This window comes from Erythranthe guttata, chromosome 9 (genome assembly GCF_056151865.1).
Source record: "Erythranthe guttata isolate IM_541 chromosome 9, IM_541, whole genome shotgun sequence".
NCBI lineage: Eukaryota > Viridiplantae > Streptophyta > Magnoliopsida > Lamiales > Phrymaceae > Erythranthe > Erythranthe guttata.
In genome coordinates, this window is record NC_142541.1 from 9,292,934 (window position 1) to 9,305,710 (window position 12,777).

At 32.5% G+C, this 12,777-nt stretch overlaps 1 protein-coding gene and 1 pseudogene across 1 annotated transcript; both read left to right on the forward strand.

The window, feature by feature from the left end:
- Positions 1 to 6,572: 6,572 nt before the first annotated feature.
- LOC105953520 (uncharacterized) lies at positions 6,573 to 8,822 on the forward strand (annotated as a pseudogene).
- Positions 8,823 to 8,978: 156 nt separating this feature from the next.
- LOC148768011 (uncharacterized) lies at positions 8,979 to 10,217 on the forward strand. The gene is made up of 5 exons (XM_088822735.1): positions 8,979 to 9,038; positions 9,084 to 9,134; positions 9,176 to 9,264; positions 9,347 to 9,446; positions 9,540 to 10,217. The coding sequence occupies exons 1-5, from the start codon at positions 8,979 to 8,981 to the stop codon at positions 10,185 to 10,187; spliced, it is 948 nt and encodes a 315-aa protein (XP_088678861.1). The 3' UTR covers positions 10,188 to 10,217.
- Positions 10,218 to 12,777: the final 2,560 nt, after the last annotated feature.

Consider the following 12,777-nt stretch of genomic DNA (forward strand, 5'->3'; position numbering starts at 1 on the left):
TTCACAATTTTTTTGAATAAATATTTTATAGAAAATATATTATTTTTCGAATTTTTTTCCAGCAAGTTTCTGGCGTTATTATTTTTTATTTATTTTCTTGCCGGTCTTCAGCGTTGACTTTTTTTTATTCTCCCTAAATTATTGTGTTAACAACAATATTACTGTCTCAGACAGTAATATTGAATGCCAAAACAGTAATAGTACCGTCTGAGACAGTAATATTGCAGGCCAAGACGATAAAATTAATTAACACATTAATATTACCGTATTAATAACACATACATTACAAAATGCGATAAATAGGCCCCTCAATTTAATGGTCAACTCTCAAATCTCTACTACTACCACTAGTTTATGTAGCGTATTTACCTTTTTAACTTACTTCGTAACTTAGCCATTTTTTCTTACTTTATTATGTAGCACTCTGGTTGCATCAACAAGTTATTCTATAAAAAAATGCCATGCAATATTTGGACGTAAAAGATGAAATGCATGAATTTTGAGAATTAGACCTACGGGAAGTATTTTAAATCGATTTTTTTGGGTTGAAAATGAAATTATAAAATTTCAGAAATTTAAATTCTTTTTAAAATATTATCCAAAAGAAAGAAAATTCATAAATTTTGGGTGATATTTAGGCTGAGAACAAAATTGCAAAATTTCATAAATTTAAAATTAAGGAAATTATAAATAATGAAGAATATAATTTTTTTTCATAAAATTTGGATAAATTTTTAGGCTGTTGAAAATAAAATTAGGGAAGAAAAATGGAAAAAAAAACAGGGAGTAAAATGAGTACAAGAGAGGAAGATGATCACACACCTTTTATATACAACAACAGAAGGGTATTTTCATCCGAAATTGTCCAACATCAGTGCAATAGTCGGTCAACTTTGAAAATTATATTGAAGGATTTTTTTAACATGAATTGATGACAGGAGCCATGCATGTTATAGTATAGGGGAGCATATGCTGTCTGATAATAGTACATGTGTGCAATTTGTATTTAACTATTTTCTTTACGAGAAAATAAATTTAAATGAGATGAATATATTTGCAAGATAAAAAAATAGAATGTTACTCGTAATTAACTGCCTTGTCATAAGTGTTTTTGTTTCAATTCGTCCATTCAATAAAAATAAAAAGGGTATATTTCTAGTGTATTTTTTTTAATATTTGTACGCTTAGCAGTAAATATTGTGACATGATTAGTGTAATAAATAATTACGAATTTCAGGTTCCCTAACAAATTCTTTCTATAAGAAACCAAAATATTTTAATATATACTACTCCATAGTCCACAGAATGCGGTCAAAGGAATCTATGTATATATACACATAAACACATATATCTAAGACTGTTGTTGGAAAATGTGAATTATTCAATAATTATATTTTTAAAAGTATCAAAACTTAACGAACTCTTCCACCACACACATAACCTTTTCAATGTTTTATTTACGGGGAAAAAAGAGAAGAGTTTTGAACATGTGATGGGTTTGTGAAAACCAAGAAAAGACGAATTAAAACGTAGAAGAACATGGGCAAGTGGTAGCTGCCTTGAATCACTAACCCATCATCATATATATATGATCAGTATATAAATATATAACCGAACAATTGCATGCAACAAACATTTCTAACTTTTTTACAGCAATCGGGTTCGACAAAATGTGGAACACAAGACCGTTTTTTACGACTTTATGGTACATATATCTCGGTTGGGTGTCCTCGGTAATAACGTCCCATAGTTTTTAACCATGCTAGCTAGCTTGAGTTTACTACATTGGTTGTAGCAGCTAAACTTATTAACAATTCCAACCAATGGCAAGTCAACTAGTCAAGCTACCAAACGTAAGTTCACATTCTTACTCGTAAATTGTTCAAAATGTGGCGGTGGATGGTCGGCACCCCATTAACTACACCATCATATTGTTACTTGGTTTATATATATATATATATATTCTTTACACGTTAGGGCATATTAGTGAAACCCCTATAAAACACCTCCTAAATAGTGGGATTCATATGCCACTTAGGCCCTGTTTGTTGAGCTCTTAATGAGCTCTGAACAGGCCTCTCCTCTTATTCGGTCAGTAATAAGCCATTTAGCGTGTTTGATGGACAGATCTGAATGAAACCAGTTTCCGCTGAGCGATTCAGTTTAGAAAATCTGACTTATTGATTAAGAGATACATCTGAATGGGTTTTAGACAAATCTATTCCCAAAAACTTTGAGCATTCTTTGACCTGTTGTCTCTCTCTTTCCTTTCGACAAACTGTGGATGGCAGAAAAGGGGCAAGACTCAAGTGGGGAGAAGACTGTTGTGGCACAATAAATTAAAGGATAGCTTTCAATTTTGACTTTTCATAAGAAATTGATTTTAATTAAATTATTTTTTATTGCATAAAAATGGTTCTCCTAATAAAAGACCTTCTACGAAAGCTTATAATATGGTAATTAGATTTATAATTTTTTTATTGTAAAATTAGAATTACTAATAATTCAGCTGGTAAATAAATTTATGGATAGGGCTAATATAGTAATATTATATCATTCAGATCCTAAAGATGTCCAGTTATCAAATAAACTTACTCGTTCAGTATTCAGCATTCAGATATTACTCTTAATCATTCAGATATTTGTTCAGCGTTCAGCATTCAGTGCTTAATTTTATCAAACACACCCTTACTCAATTTACTATTTTCCTAAATGTGGAATCCACATTTAACACTCTCTAAAAAAAGTTTCTCTAGTGGTACATTTGAAATTCCCTAAAAATTTGTCCAAATATCTTAAAGAATAATAAAATATTACGGAAATAAATATATTAATGTAATTAAATTTGAATCTTTGTATTTAATTACATTAATTTCGTATAAGATTACATCAATTAAATATTACTCCCTCCTTCCCATTTTAATTGTTGTTTTAGGCTAATTCACACGTATTAAGAAAACTAATAACTGTGCATGGATTCTAGAAAAATCATAATAAAATGACTAAAAAACCACTTTAATAAATGTTTTCCCATTAATTTTATTAATAGTATTAAGAGCATAATTGAGAAAAAACACAATAAATACTTCATTGGAATCCTAAAATGACAATTATTTTGAAACAAAAAAATTCTCTAGAAAGACAAATAAAATGGGAAGGAGGGAGTAGTCACCATTATATTATGTTGTAAGATGTATTATTTTATTTTGTTTGTATCTATATTTATATCGATAAAATAATACAAAACATTCAACAAACGTAAATGAAATATATTTAACAAAAATACATAATAGATTGCAGTAGATTGAACAAGCTTGTTGGAACATCCGTCCAACTGTAGACATAAATAGGTTAAAGAAAAAGACTTGTATAAATTAGTTTTTATTTTTTCTAATACGGCTCAAGATCTCTATTTGTTGTTCAATAATCCATGTTTTACCTCTCTCTGTAGGTGTCGATTGAGGATCCATCAACATTATTTCTTGCTCGCGTTGTTTTTGTTGGTGTTCTTGTTTTGCTGCAATTTCCATTCTCTTTGTTTCTATCTTAACTATGGAATTTCTGTTGTTCGATTACATTTCTCCTAATACCCACCTCTTCAAAGCGACCTGATTGTTCTTTTTTCATATTAGAAACCTCCTCTTCAAATAAATCGATGGAATCGAAATTTTTCTTTGTTCTAGCATTTTTTGCAGTTTTGCGACCATGATGACGTGGTAGTTCCTATGCGCCATCATTACATACTCCATTATCAATTTCATGGCCGGTTGAAGTTGGAGTCGTAGTTGGGGCTGATTGATGATGGAGGTTGGGTATTTCATGAATCTTCAATTTCATCATCATCCAAATCAATTTCAACCCTTTTTTTGGGGAAGTTTTTTTCTGTTTTCCCTTCTGCTCAATGGTATAATTATACCATTTGGAAGTATCTTTTAAAATCATCCAACAAGAGTTATATTTGAATTGATGCTCTTCTTTGTCATTATATAGTTGTTTTGTTGCAATCATCTATAACAAAAATCATAATATATATCTATATATATATATGAATTTTTATTTACTTAATTACATTATCTTCTGCATTGTTTCCACTACGTTGAGCTCGCTCAATCGTACGAACATACCCAGAAAATTTGCTCACACAATGTTGAATGATTTTCCATCGGTGCGCTAGCCTTGACGCATTCCTACCTGGATCATATTCTAAAATAGATATAAATTCCACTCTAATTCTCTCCCACAACTTACCTCTTTGTTGGTTAGTACCAACTATTGCATCTTCTGAAACACGTAACCGGGCCTTGCACAGTGCTTCATTTTCTTCGAAATTCCAGTTTTTATTTCACCCCAGAGCCTTGGTCTTTTTACCTGAGCTTGTACTTTGTGATTGCTCTTGATTTGGTATTTGAGATGGCCCCGCATAGACGGAAGGATCATAGGGAGATTGTGAAAATGGTTGTGAGTGTATTGAAATTGTAAGGATTGTATGAAAATTGTTGAGGAAATGTTTGAGACTCGTTTTGTGGTGGTGGTTCAGAGCTATACTCAGTATTGATTCCATAATTGAAGGGAAAACGTGGATTCATAGTAAATTGAGAGACTTTATTGTTATAAGTAAATTGGAGGGATAAATGATAACATCATGTTTAACTAGTATTTATAGTATTTTGTAGATAGATTTTAACAAGTGGATAGATTTTGTTGATAGATTTTTAGTGGATAGATATATGGATAGATTTCAAGTGGATAGATTTTGTGGATAGATTTCTCGATTTTCTCAATTTTAGTGTTGTAGAAGACATGTGCTTCAAAAGACCTCAATTATTTTTCTCAACTCTACACACTACTAGAAAATCAGGCTTTTGTGATGCTTCATTGACGCCCTAATATGACACTCTCTAATTATCGTCTCAAAAACTGTACTATAAAGACGGATAAAATAAAAAGCGGGCCATTTTCTCAATATCACATTTTCTTTTAATTTTTTAATTCTCAATATATAGCAAATATGACGCTTTTTTGGAACGCGTCGTAATAGACCACTTATATTGAGACGACTTTCATGAGCCGTCTTATATTCTCTATTAATTGTCACGAAAGAAACAAAAAACCTGCGCGGAAAATTCCCTAATTAATTCATAAAATTTTCCCTTACCCTCGAAATATTTGGCGGCATAAGTCACAACCCATTATCTCAACCTTTTTACTAACCCTTTTTCCTTCTCCTTCCCCCAATTTACAATTCCTCTTCATATTACCCTAATTGACGATTCCTCTTCTAATTTGGTGGTCTTTCTCCTTTGCCCGATATTTATCTTTCATTGAAGTATCGTGCTTTGCCTTCTCAAAAAGGTAAAAAATTTCATCATCTGGTTATTGAAGTGAGGTTAGTTCCATTTATTTAATTTTTGTTTTCTGTATAAAATTTGACATATAAACGTATGTTGCTCCAATTAGGCAAACCCATAAGAAAACTATGATTTTGGTGGGATTGATTTTGGTGGGGTTGATTTTGGGGAAGAATTAATCTTGGGTAATACCCCCTCTCTCGCATATCTCTCTCTATAACTTTGATTTTTGTTCTTTCTTGGCCCCCTTTGTTTTTTTCTATTTTCTTCCCCTGTTGCTTTTTTTGTTTTTTTTTTTTGTGTTTTTCAGAACATAGTTAAGATTTAAATAATTGCTTGAACCATTTTTTTAATTTATTTGTGGTGAGTTGAAGTGTTTGAACTAGTGATTATTTTTTTTCTTGAAACAATATATATTTCAGTGAGTAGTTAGTTATATTTTTGTTTAGATTTATTCTTAAAATTATTCTAGAGATGTTTTGCCATGGTTGAGAGAAACGTTTATGTGTTCATTATAGTTAAACATATGTAATATATGAATTCCTTTTAAAAATATAAACTTGATAGTATATTCAATATTGTATATTGATAAAATAAATACCGGTTGAATTGTCGAGTTCTACAAATTTGTTAAGTGTTTCTTTTTTTCTTTCTCTTAAAACGTCATAAAAAAAAAGAACTCCCGGAAGAGTTCTGAATCGGTCGTCTTCTGGACTCTAGTAATGCTTTACTAAAGAATGATTTTGACTGAATTGTATGACCTTAGATGTTGGTGTGTATGGTTGGAATCAGACATAAATGTTTTTTTCCATGTTTCAGATATGGTTTTTCCTTATAACTCTAACTCTTTTTCAATGTAATTCTTGTGAACTTGTACAGTAGGTATAATAAGAATTTGATATATGTAAAGTGAAACCAAATTAATATGATTTAGTGAGGGGAGGTCTAATCGAGTACTGAAATCGTGTTAATTTTTTGATAATGCATGTATATTTTTATTTCGACTGTTCTCTAAAACTAACTTCTTCTAATTAAACATGATGATCAGGGGTCTGAGTCACTCAACAGAGGTGATTTCAATTTCTAGAGAGATCTTGGTTGCTGGGTGAATTATTCGTAAGATTTGAAGTTTAAAAGTATTTTTTCTTACTCACTTATTTTATAATTTATTATTGTATTACTTCTATTTTTTTATTACTTCTGGTTCATTCCAAAAATACTTAGATGGACAAAACATGGATGGATCTACCAAGGTCAAGCAATGAATATCGAATAGGATTGCAAAATTTTTTGAACTTAGCCTTCTCAAATTCAAATGATGGGATGATCTTATGCCCGTGCAAAAAATGTAAAAATGGTCTATGCAAAACACGTTCGGTTGTGTCAGAACATCTTCTCTGGAATGGATTTTTGAGTGGGTACACTAAATGGCTACTTCATGGAGAGTTATTCTCTAACGAAGTACCGTCAAATAAATATTATCATATGAATGCATCTGATAACATGGAAGAAATGCTGCATGATGCATTTGTCGTGCATGATGAAATCAATGATGAAGAAACAATGCCAGATATTGAGGAAGTAGAAAGACCTTGTAAAGAAGCTGAGAAATTCTACAAGCTCATGAAAGATGCAGAAAAAGAACTTTATCCTGGATGTAAAAAGTTTTCCAACCTTTCTTTCATTATTCGATTACTCTAGATAAAGTGTCTTGGTAATTGGAGTGATAGTTCATTTACCTTGTTGCTTACTTTATTAAGATAATCGTTTCCAGAGGATGTTCAATTGCCTAATAATTATTATGAAACTCGGAAGATATTGAAAGATTTGGGTTTAAATTATGAGAAGATTGATGCATGCAAAAATGACTGCATTGTATACTGGGGCGTGAATGAATACAAGACCAAGTGTGAGACTTGTGATGAGCCAAGGTGGACCACACCAGAAAGTACTCCGGATGAGAGTGATCTTCCATCGAAAAAATCTAATAAAGATCAGAAGGTGCCTGTAAAAAGATTCTGGTACTTCCCGTTGAAGCCAAGGTTGCAGAGGTTGTTTATGAATTCTAAAACTGCGGTCCTTATGAAGTGGCATGATGAAGAACGAACTAAGGATGGTATCATGAGACACCCGGCCGATTCCCCAGCATGGCAAACTTTTGACTACAATAATCCCGAATTTGCTAGAGATTCTCGCAATATAAGATTGGGCTTGGCAACTGATGGTTTTAATCCTTTTAAAACCATGAATGTAGCCCATAGTACATGGCCAGTAATATTAATGCCATACAATCTTCCACCTGCAGATTGTATGAAGAAGTCTTACTTTATGTTATCTGTACTTATACCTGGTCCCTCTGAACCTGGCAATAATCTTGATGTATATTTGCAACCCTTGATTGCTGAACTAAAGGAATTATTTGAAGTTGGAGTAACTACATACGATGCTTCTTCGAAAAAAAATTTCCAAATGCGTGCAGCTTTATTATGGACTATTAGTGACTTTCCTGGCCTTGCATCTATATCTGGTTGGAGTACGAAAGGAGAATTCGCTTGTCCCGTGTGTTATAAGTTTACTAACTCTAAATGGTTAGACAATTCTCGCAAGTACTGTTACATGTGTCATCGTATTTTCTTACCCGATGGTCATCCGTATCGAAATGAGAAAGCCACGTTTGATGGGAAAAAAGAACTTCGAAAGGCACCTCCTTATTTGACGGGATCCACGGTATTAGATGATATAAAAAATATTGATAACAAGTTTGGAAAGAATGTGGGCGATTTAAATTTACCTTACAGCTGGAAAAAAAAAAAGTATTTTGTTTAATTTGCCATACTGGGAAAAAAATCTTGTACGTCATAATCTCGATGTTATGCACATTGAGAAAAATGTGTGTGATAAGGTTTTGTATACATTAATCGATTCCGATAAGTCAAAGGATAACTATAAAGCCCGCATGGATTTGAAGAAAATGGGAATTAGGAATGCACTCCATCCTTATACCGATGATTTTGGAAAAGAGTGGATACCGACATCATCTTTCACATTAGATAAATTTGAGAAGGAAAGATTTTGTAAGGTATTGAAAAATGTTAAAGTTCCCGATGGTTATGCTGCAAATATTTCGAGGTGTGTGCACTTGAAACCGACTAGGATTTTTGGTTTGAAGAGTCACGATAGTCACATAATGATGCAACAATTGTTGCCACTTTCATTGCGTAAACTTTTGCCAAAGTCGGTACGTTCACCTTTGATTCATTTGAGTCGTTACTTTAGAGACTTGTGTTCTAAAACACTTCAAGTTGGTGATTTGACACGAATGGAAAAAGAGATTGCTCTCATACTTTGCCAGCTTGAAAAGATCTCCCCCCCTGCATTTTTTGATATCATGGTACATCTGACTGTGCATTTGGTTACCAAGCAAAATTAGCTGGTCCGGTACATTATCGTTGGATGTATCCTGTTGAACGGTAAAATTCTAATATTATTTTTCATTTTTAATTTTTAATATATATATATATATATATATATATATATATATATATATATATATATATATATATATATATATATATTATACTAGTATTAAATATTGCTGATTATGTAGGTACTTGAGTACTTTGAAATCTTATGTGTGCAACCGATGTCGGCCAGAAGGCTCAATTGCTGAAGGATATTTGGCTGAAGAATGTTTAGCATTTTGTTCATTATATTTCGATGAAAATGTTGAAACAGGACGCAATCGGACGAGTCGAAATAGTTGTGGAGGTGAAGACAGCACAAAAGGTTTAGATATTTTTTTTATGTCTGGTACTCCATTATGGAAGGGGAAGGTAATTATTTTTGATAGCGAGACATTGGCAAAAGCTCATCGATATATTCTATTCAATTGTGATGAGATTACGGCATACAGAGAGTACGTTGAACCCAAATAAAAAAAAATATTTAATTATGATGATATTTAAGTTGTTGCTTAATTTTTAATGGTGTTTATGCAGAGAACATGAAGCCCAACTTAGGCGGAAGAAACACCGTTCTAGGGAACATGATATTAAAAACACTCACAATGATACTTGTGCCTCTTGGTTTCAATGTCATGTAGGTCACTTTAAAAATAATTATGATCAGAGAAGTTATCTATCTATAAGTCTTATACTTTTAAATTTAAGCGTAAATTTTTTTTTTTGGCAGATTGAAGAATTGAAATTAAGTGAAGACGATCCTAAACAAAGTGATGTAATACGTCTTGCAAGGGGGCCTATTCCTGTTGGAACTAGATATAGAGGTTTAAAAGTGAATGGGTTTAGATTTCATACTAGAGAACTAGAGATGAAAAGAAAAACTCAAAATAGCGGTGTGATGGTTAATGCAACAACTACAAGTTTCGCAAGCAAAAAAGATATGAGACCTATCGTACAAGAGATGATGTATTATGGGATCTTGAAAAATATTATTGAGTTCGACTACACCGGTGGAAAGAAGATTGTATTATTTGATTGTGATTGGGTATCAAAAGGCAGAAGGCTAAAAGAGGATGATGATGGATTCACTTTAGTTAATTTTACAAAAGTAAGGCGTCAAAGTGAACCTTTTGTTCTTGCATCACAAGTTCAACAAGTGTTTTATGTTGCTGATCCCATTGAAAAAGATTGGCACGTTGTGATAAAGACAAAGGCGAGAGAGAAGTTTGATGACGGGGGAGACTTAGCTATTGATGGCGTTGATACTATTTTGCAAAGTAAACCATGCAAAGATCGTCCTATCATTGAAGACGAACTAGTTTCTTGGGTTCGAGAGGGCGTTCCTGAAATTCTAGTGGATAGTTTAGATGATGCATGATGTTCTTAAGTAGAGTGTTGGTGCCTGCTAATTTTTGTTATTTAGAATTTGTTATTTTTTATGATTGTAGGTGTCATTGATTTTGTTACCAAGACACTTTTTATCATCTAAAATATAATTTAGTGCATTTAATTATCCTTATGTTTTTATCTGATGTATGTAGTTGAGTAGAATTTTTGAATTTATGTATTTATTACAGAGTGATGGCAAGAACTAAGTATGGCAAAAACGGTAGGCAATTAAACCGTCAAAATGGCTCAAGTTTAAATAGGTTGGTCGACGAATAAGATCCTGAAGATAAGTTAGGTATGTTATCTTTATATTTTGCTATACTGGTGCTATTTTTTTTTATAATGCAATAGTAATTAATTCTTGATGTTGCTTTGAAACTATTATATAGGAATTGAAAGCATTCGGCGTGGCAAACGAATTAGAGATGATGATGATCACCACCATCCATTGGATAACTCATATTCAAATGTTATGGTTAATGATGTAGAGGACACTACAGGTATATTTTAATATTGTAGTATACATGTCCATAGTATTTTTGTAAATCTCCCTTAAATTTTTTTAACTAATTTTTATTTTTAATTTTACAAAAGATGTTTGTGATAAAAAAACTAGAGGGCCTACTTACATGGCACGTGTCTGGGTAAGGAGTGGACGTAAAGAAGTTGAATTCAATGAGTATGGCCAACCTATCGGTCCAAACAAAAGTGAATATGTTGAATTTATCGGTACATTAGTTAGAAATGGCAAGTTACTTCCTATTGACATTAAAGATTGGCATGTAGTGCCGAATTCTACTAAAAGCAAGTTGTTGGATTTGGTTAAGGTAATACGATTTAACCCTCGTCTTTATTCAATTAAAATATATATGTTTTGAAACTATTTGATCACTATGTTTGCATAATTCAGGAGAAGTTCTACGATGCACCTGGCTTCGAAAATAGAACATTGATGAATTTAGCAAAGAGTTGGAGGAGCTGGAAAAATAGAATAAAATCATATTACTTTGATTGAAACAAATCACTGGAAGAAAACTTGCGCAGGAGACCTGATATTGATGATGAAAGAATTCTTGGCGATCAATGGAAAAATGCTGTGATTTATTGGAGTAGTGATGCTGCACAGGTATAAAAAAATTTAATAAAATTTTAATTGAAGATAATGCTACTGTATAACTAGTGATTATTTCACTTTGTAATTTATTGATCCATAGAAGTTTTTTTTTTTTTTTTTTTTTTTTTTGCATATTTAGAAAGTAAGTGATAAAAACAAAGATAACAGAGGAAACAAGAGCATGCATCATGTTACTGGAAAACGGAGCTTTGCGCAAGTTAGGCATCATATGAAGGTTTGTTTTCTTGTAGAGATAGTTATTCCAAATAGCATGCATCATGTACTTATTCAACTAACTATACATATTATCTTGTAGACAGAGTTAGAAGCATCGAAAGATGCTACTGTTGATGATGAACAAAGTGGTGATGGAACACATGTTGATCCTATCGTAATTGAACCAAGTAGGTCTGAACTTTTTGAGAAATGCTATACTCGAAATGGAGAGTCATCTAATCCGAATGTAGCAGATTCTCTCGTAAGCGAGTACATTCATTTTATATACATATATTTTTAAATTTTAAATATGATAATTGATACGATCCGCACAAGGTACAAGACAAAGGATTGGAAGAAGAGAAAGCGAGTGAGAATAATGGAGCCGTTTGTGTTGGGATTGAAGAATAAAGGCTTGAATCAGGTATTTGAAGAGTTGATGGTTTGGAATTGGAAGAAAAGAAAGAGAAGAATTCGTTGGACAAGTCGAATTCCATGCATCCGAGATTCTCGCCTATTCTGGCACAGTTTACCATTCGAGTTATAACTCTCGCATCTGAAGTTCAATTGAGATGATTCAAAATGACTCGGAAAGCTAACTGAAAGATCTACAACTTTTATGTTTTGAGCGAAGAGATATTCGAAGTGGAACAGTGTCGAAATTGAGCTTTAATTGCGCACGTGCACAGCCCAATGTCGCGAGATTTGAAGGGTGATCGAGAAGCCGACTTCAAGATCAAGTTATTTAATTTACTTATTCACGTTTTTAATTTAGTATTTATTATATTTTATTATTTTAGAGTCTTTCATTGTTAGGATTTGCTTATTTACAAGTTTCCTTATTATAGTTTAGGTAGGAGTCCTTTTCCTTGTGAAAAAGGAGTCTTTTAGCGCTTATAAATAGGTTGCCGATTTGGCTTATTTTAGAGGACGAATTTTGATGATTTAATTGAGAATATTCTCTTTGGTTCTTTAAGAACTTTTCGAACATATCGGTGGATTCCATTTGTTCACCCCGACTTATCAATCGATCTTTCGCAATCGATTGTGGCGTCTTCGCATACCAAGGTTCTTGCCTCTTTATAGGCAACGGGTCGCGGTTCCACACCTTTGAATCTTTGTTTTTGGATGTTTTCGATCTTGCTTCCGCGTAGGGTATTTGGGTCTCGTAACAAGTTCTACGGGGTTCGTATCAGTTGGTAACCAGAGCCAACATCCAAAACAGGTTTCACCTATCTTTATTTTTTGT

Coding starts and splice junctions, on each gene's coding strand:
- LOC148768011 (XM_088822735.1), top strand. CDS start 8,979: ATGTGTGCAACCGATGTCGGCCAGAAGGCTCAATTGCTGAAGGATATT. Junction 9,135..9,175: donor AGGTGAAGACAGCACAAAAG/GTTTAGATATTT, acceptor CCATTATGGAAG/GGGAAGGTAATTATTTTTGA. Junction 9,447..9,539: donor CCTCTTGGTTTCAATGTCAT/GTAGGTCACTTT, acceptor TTTTTTTGGCAG/ATTGAAGAATTGAAATTAAG.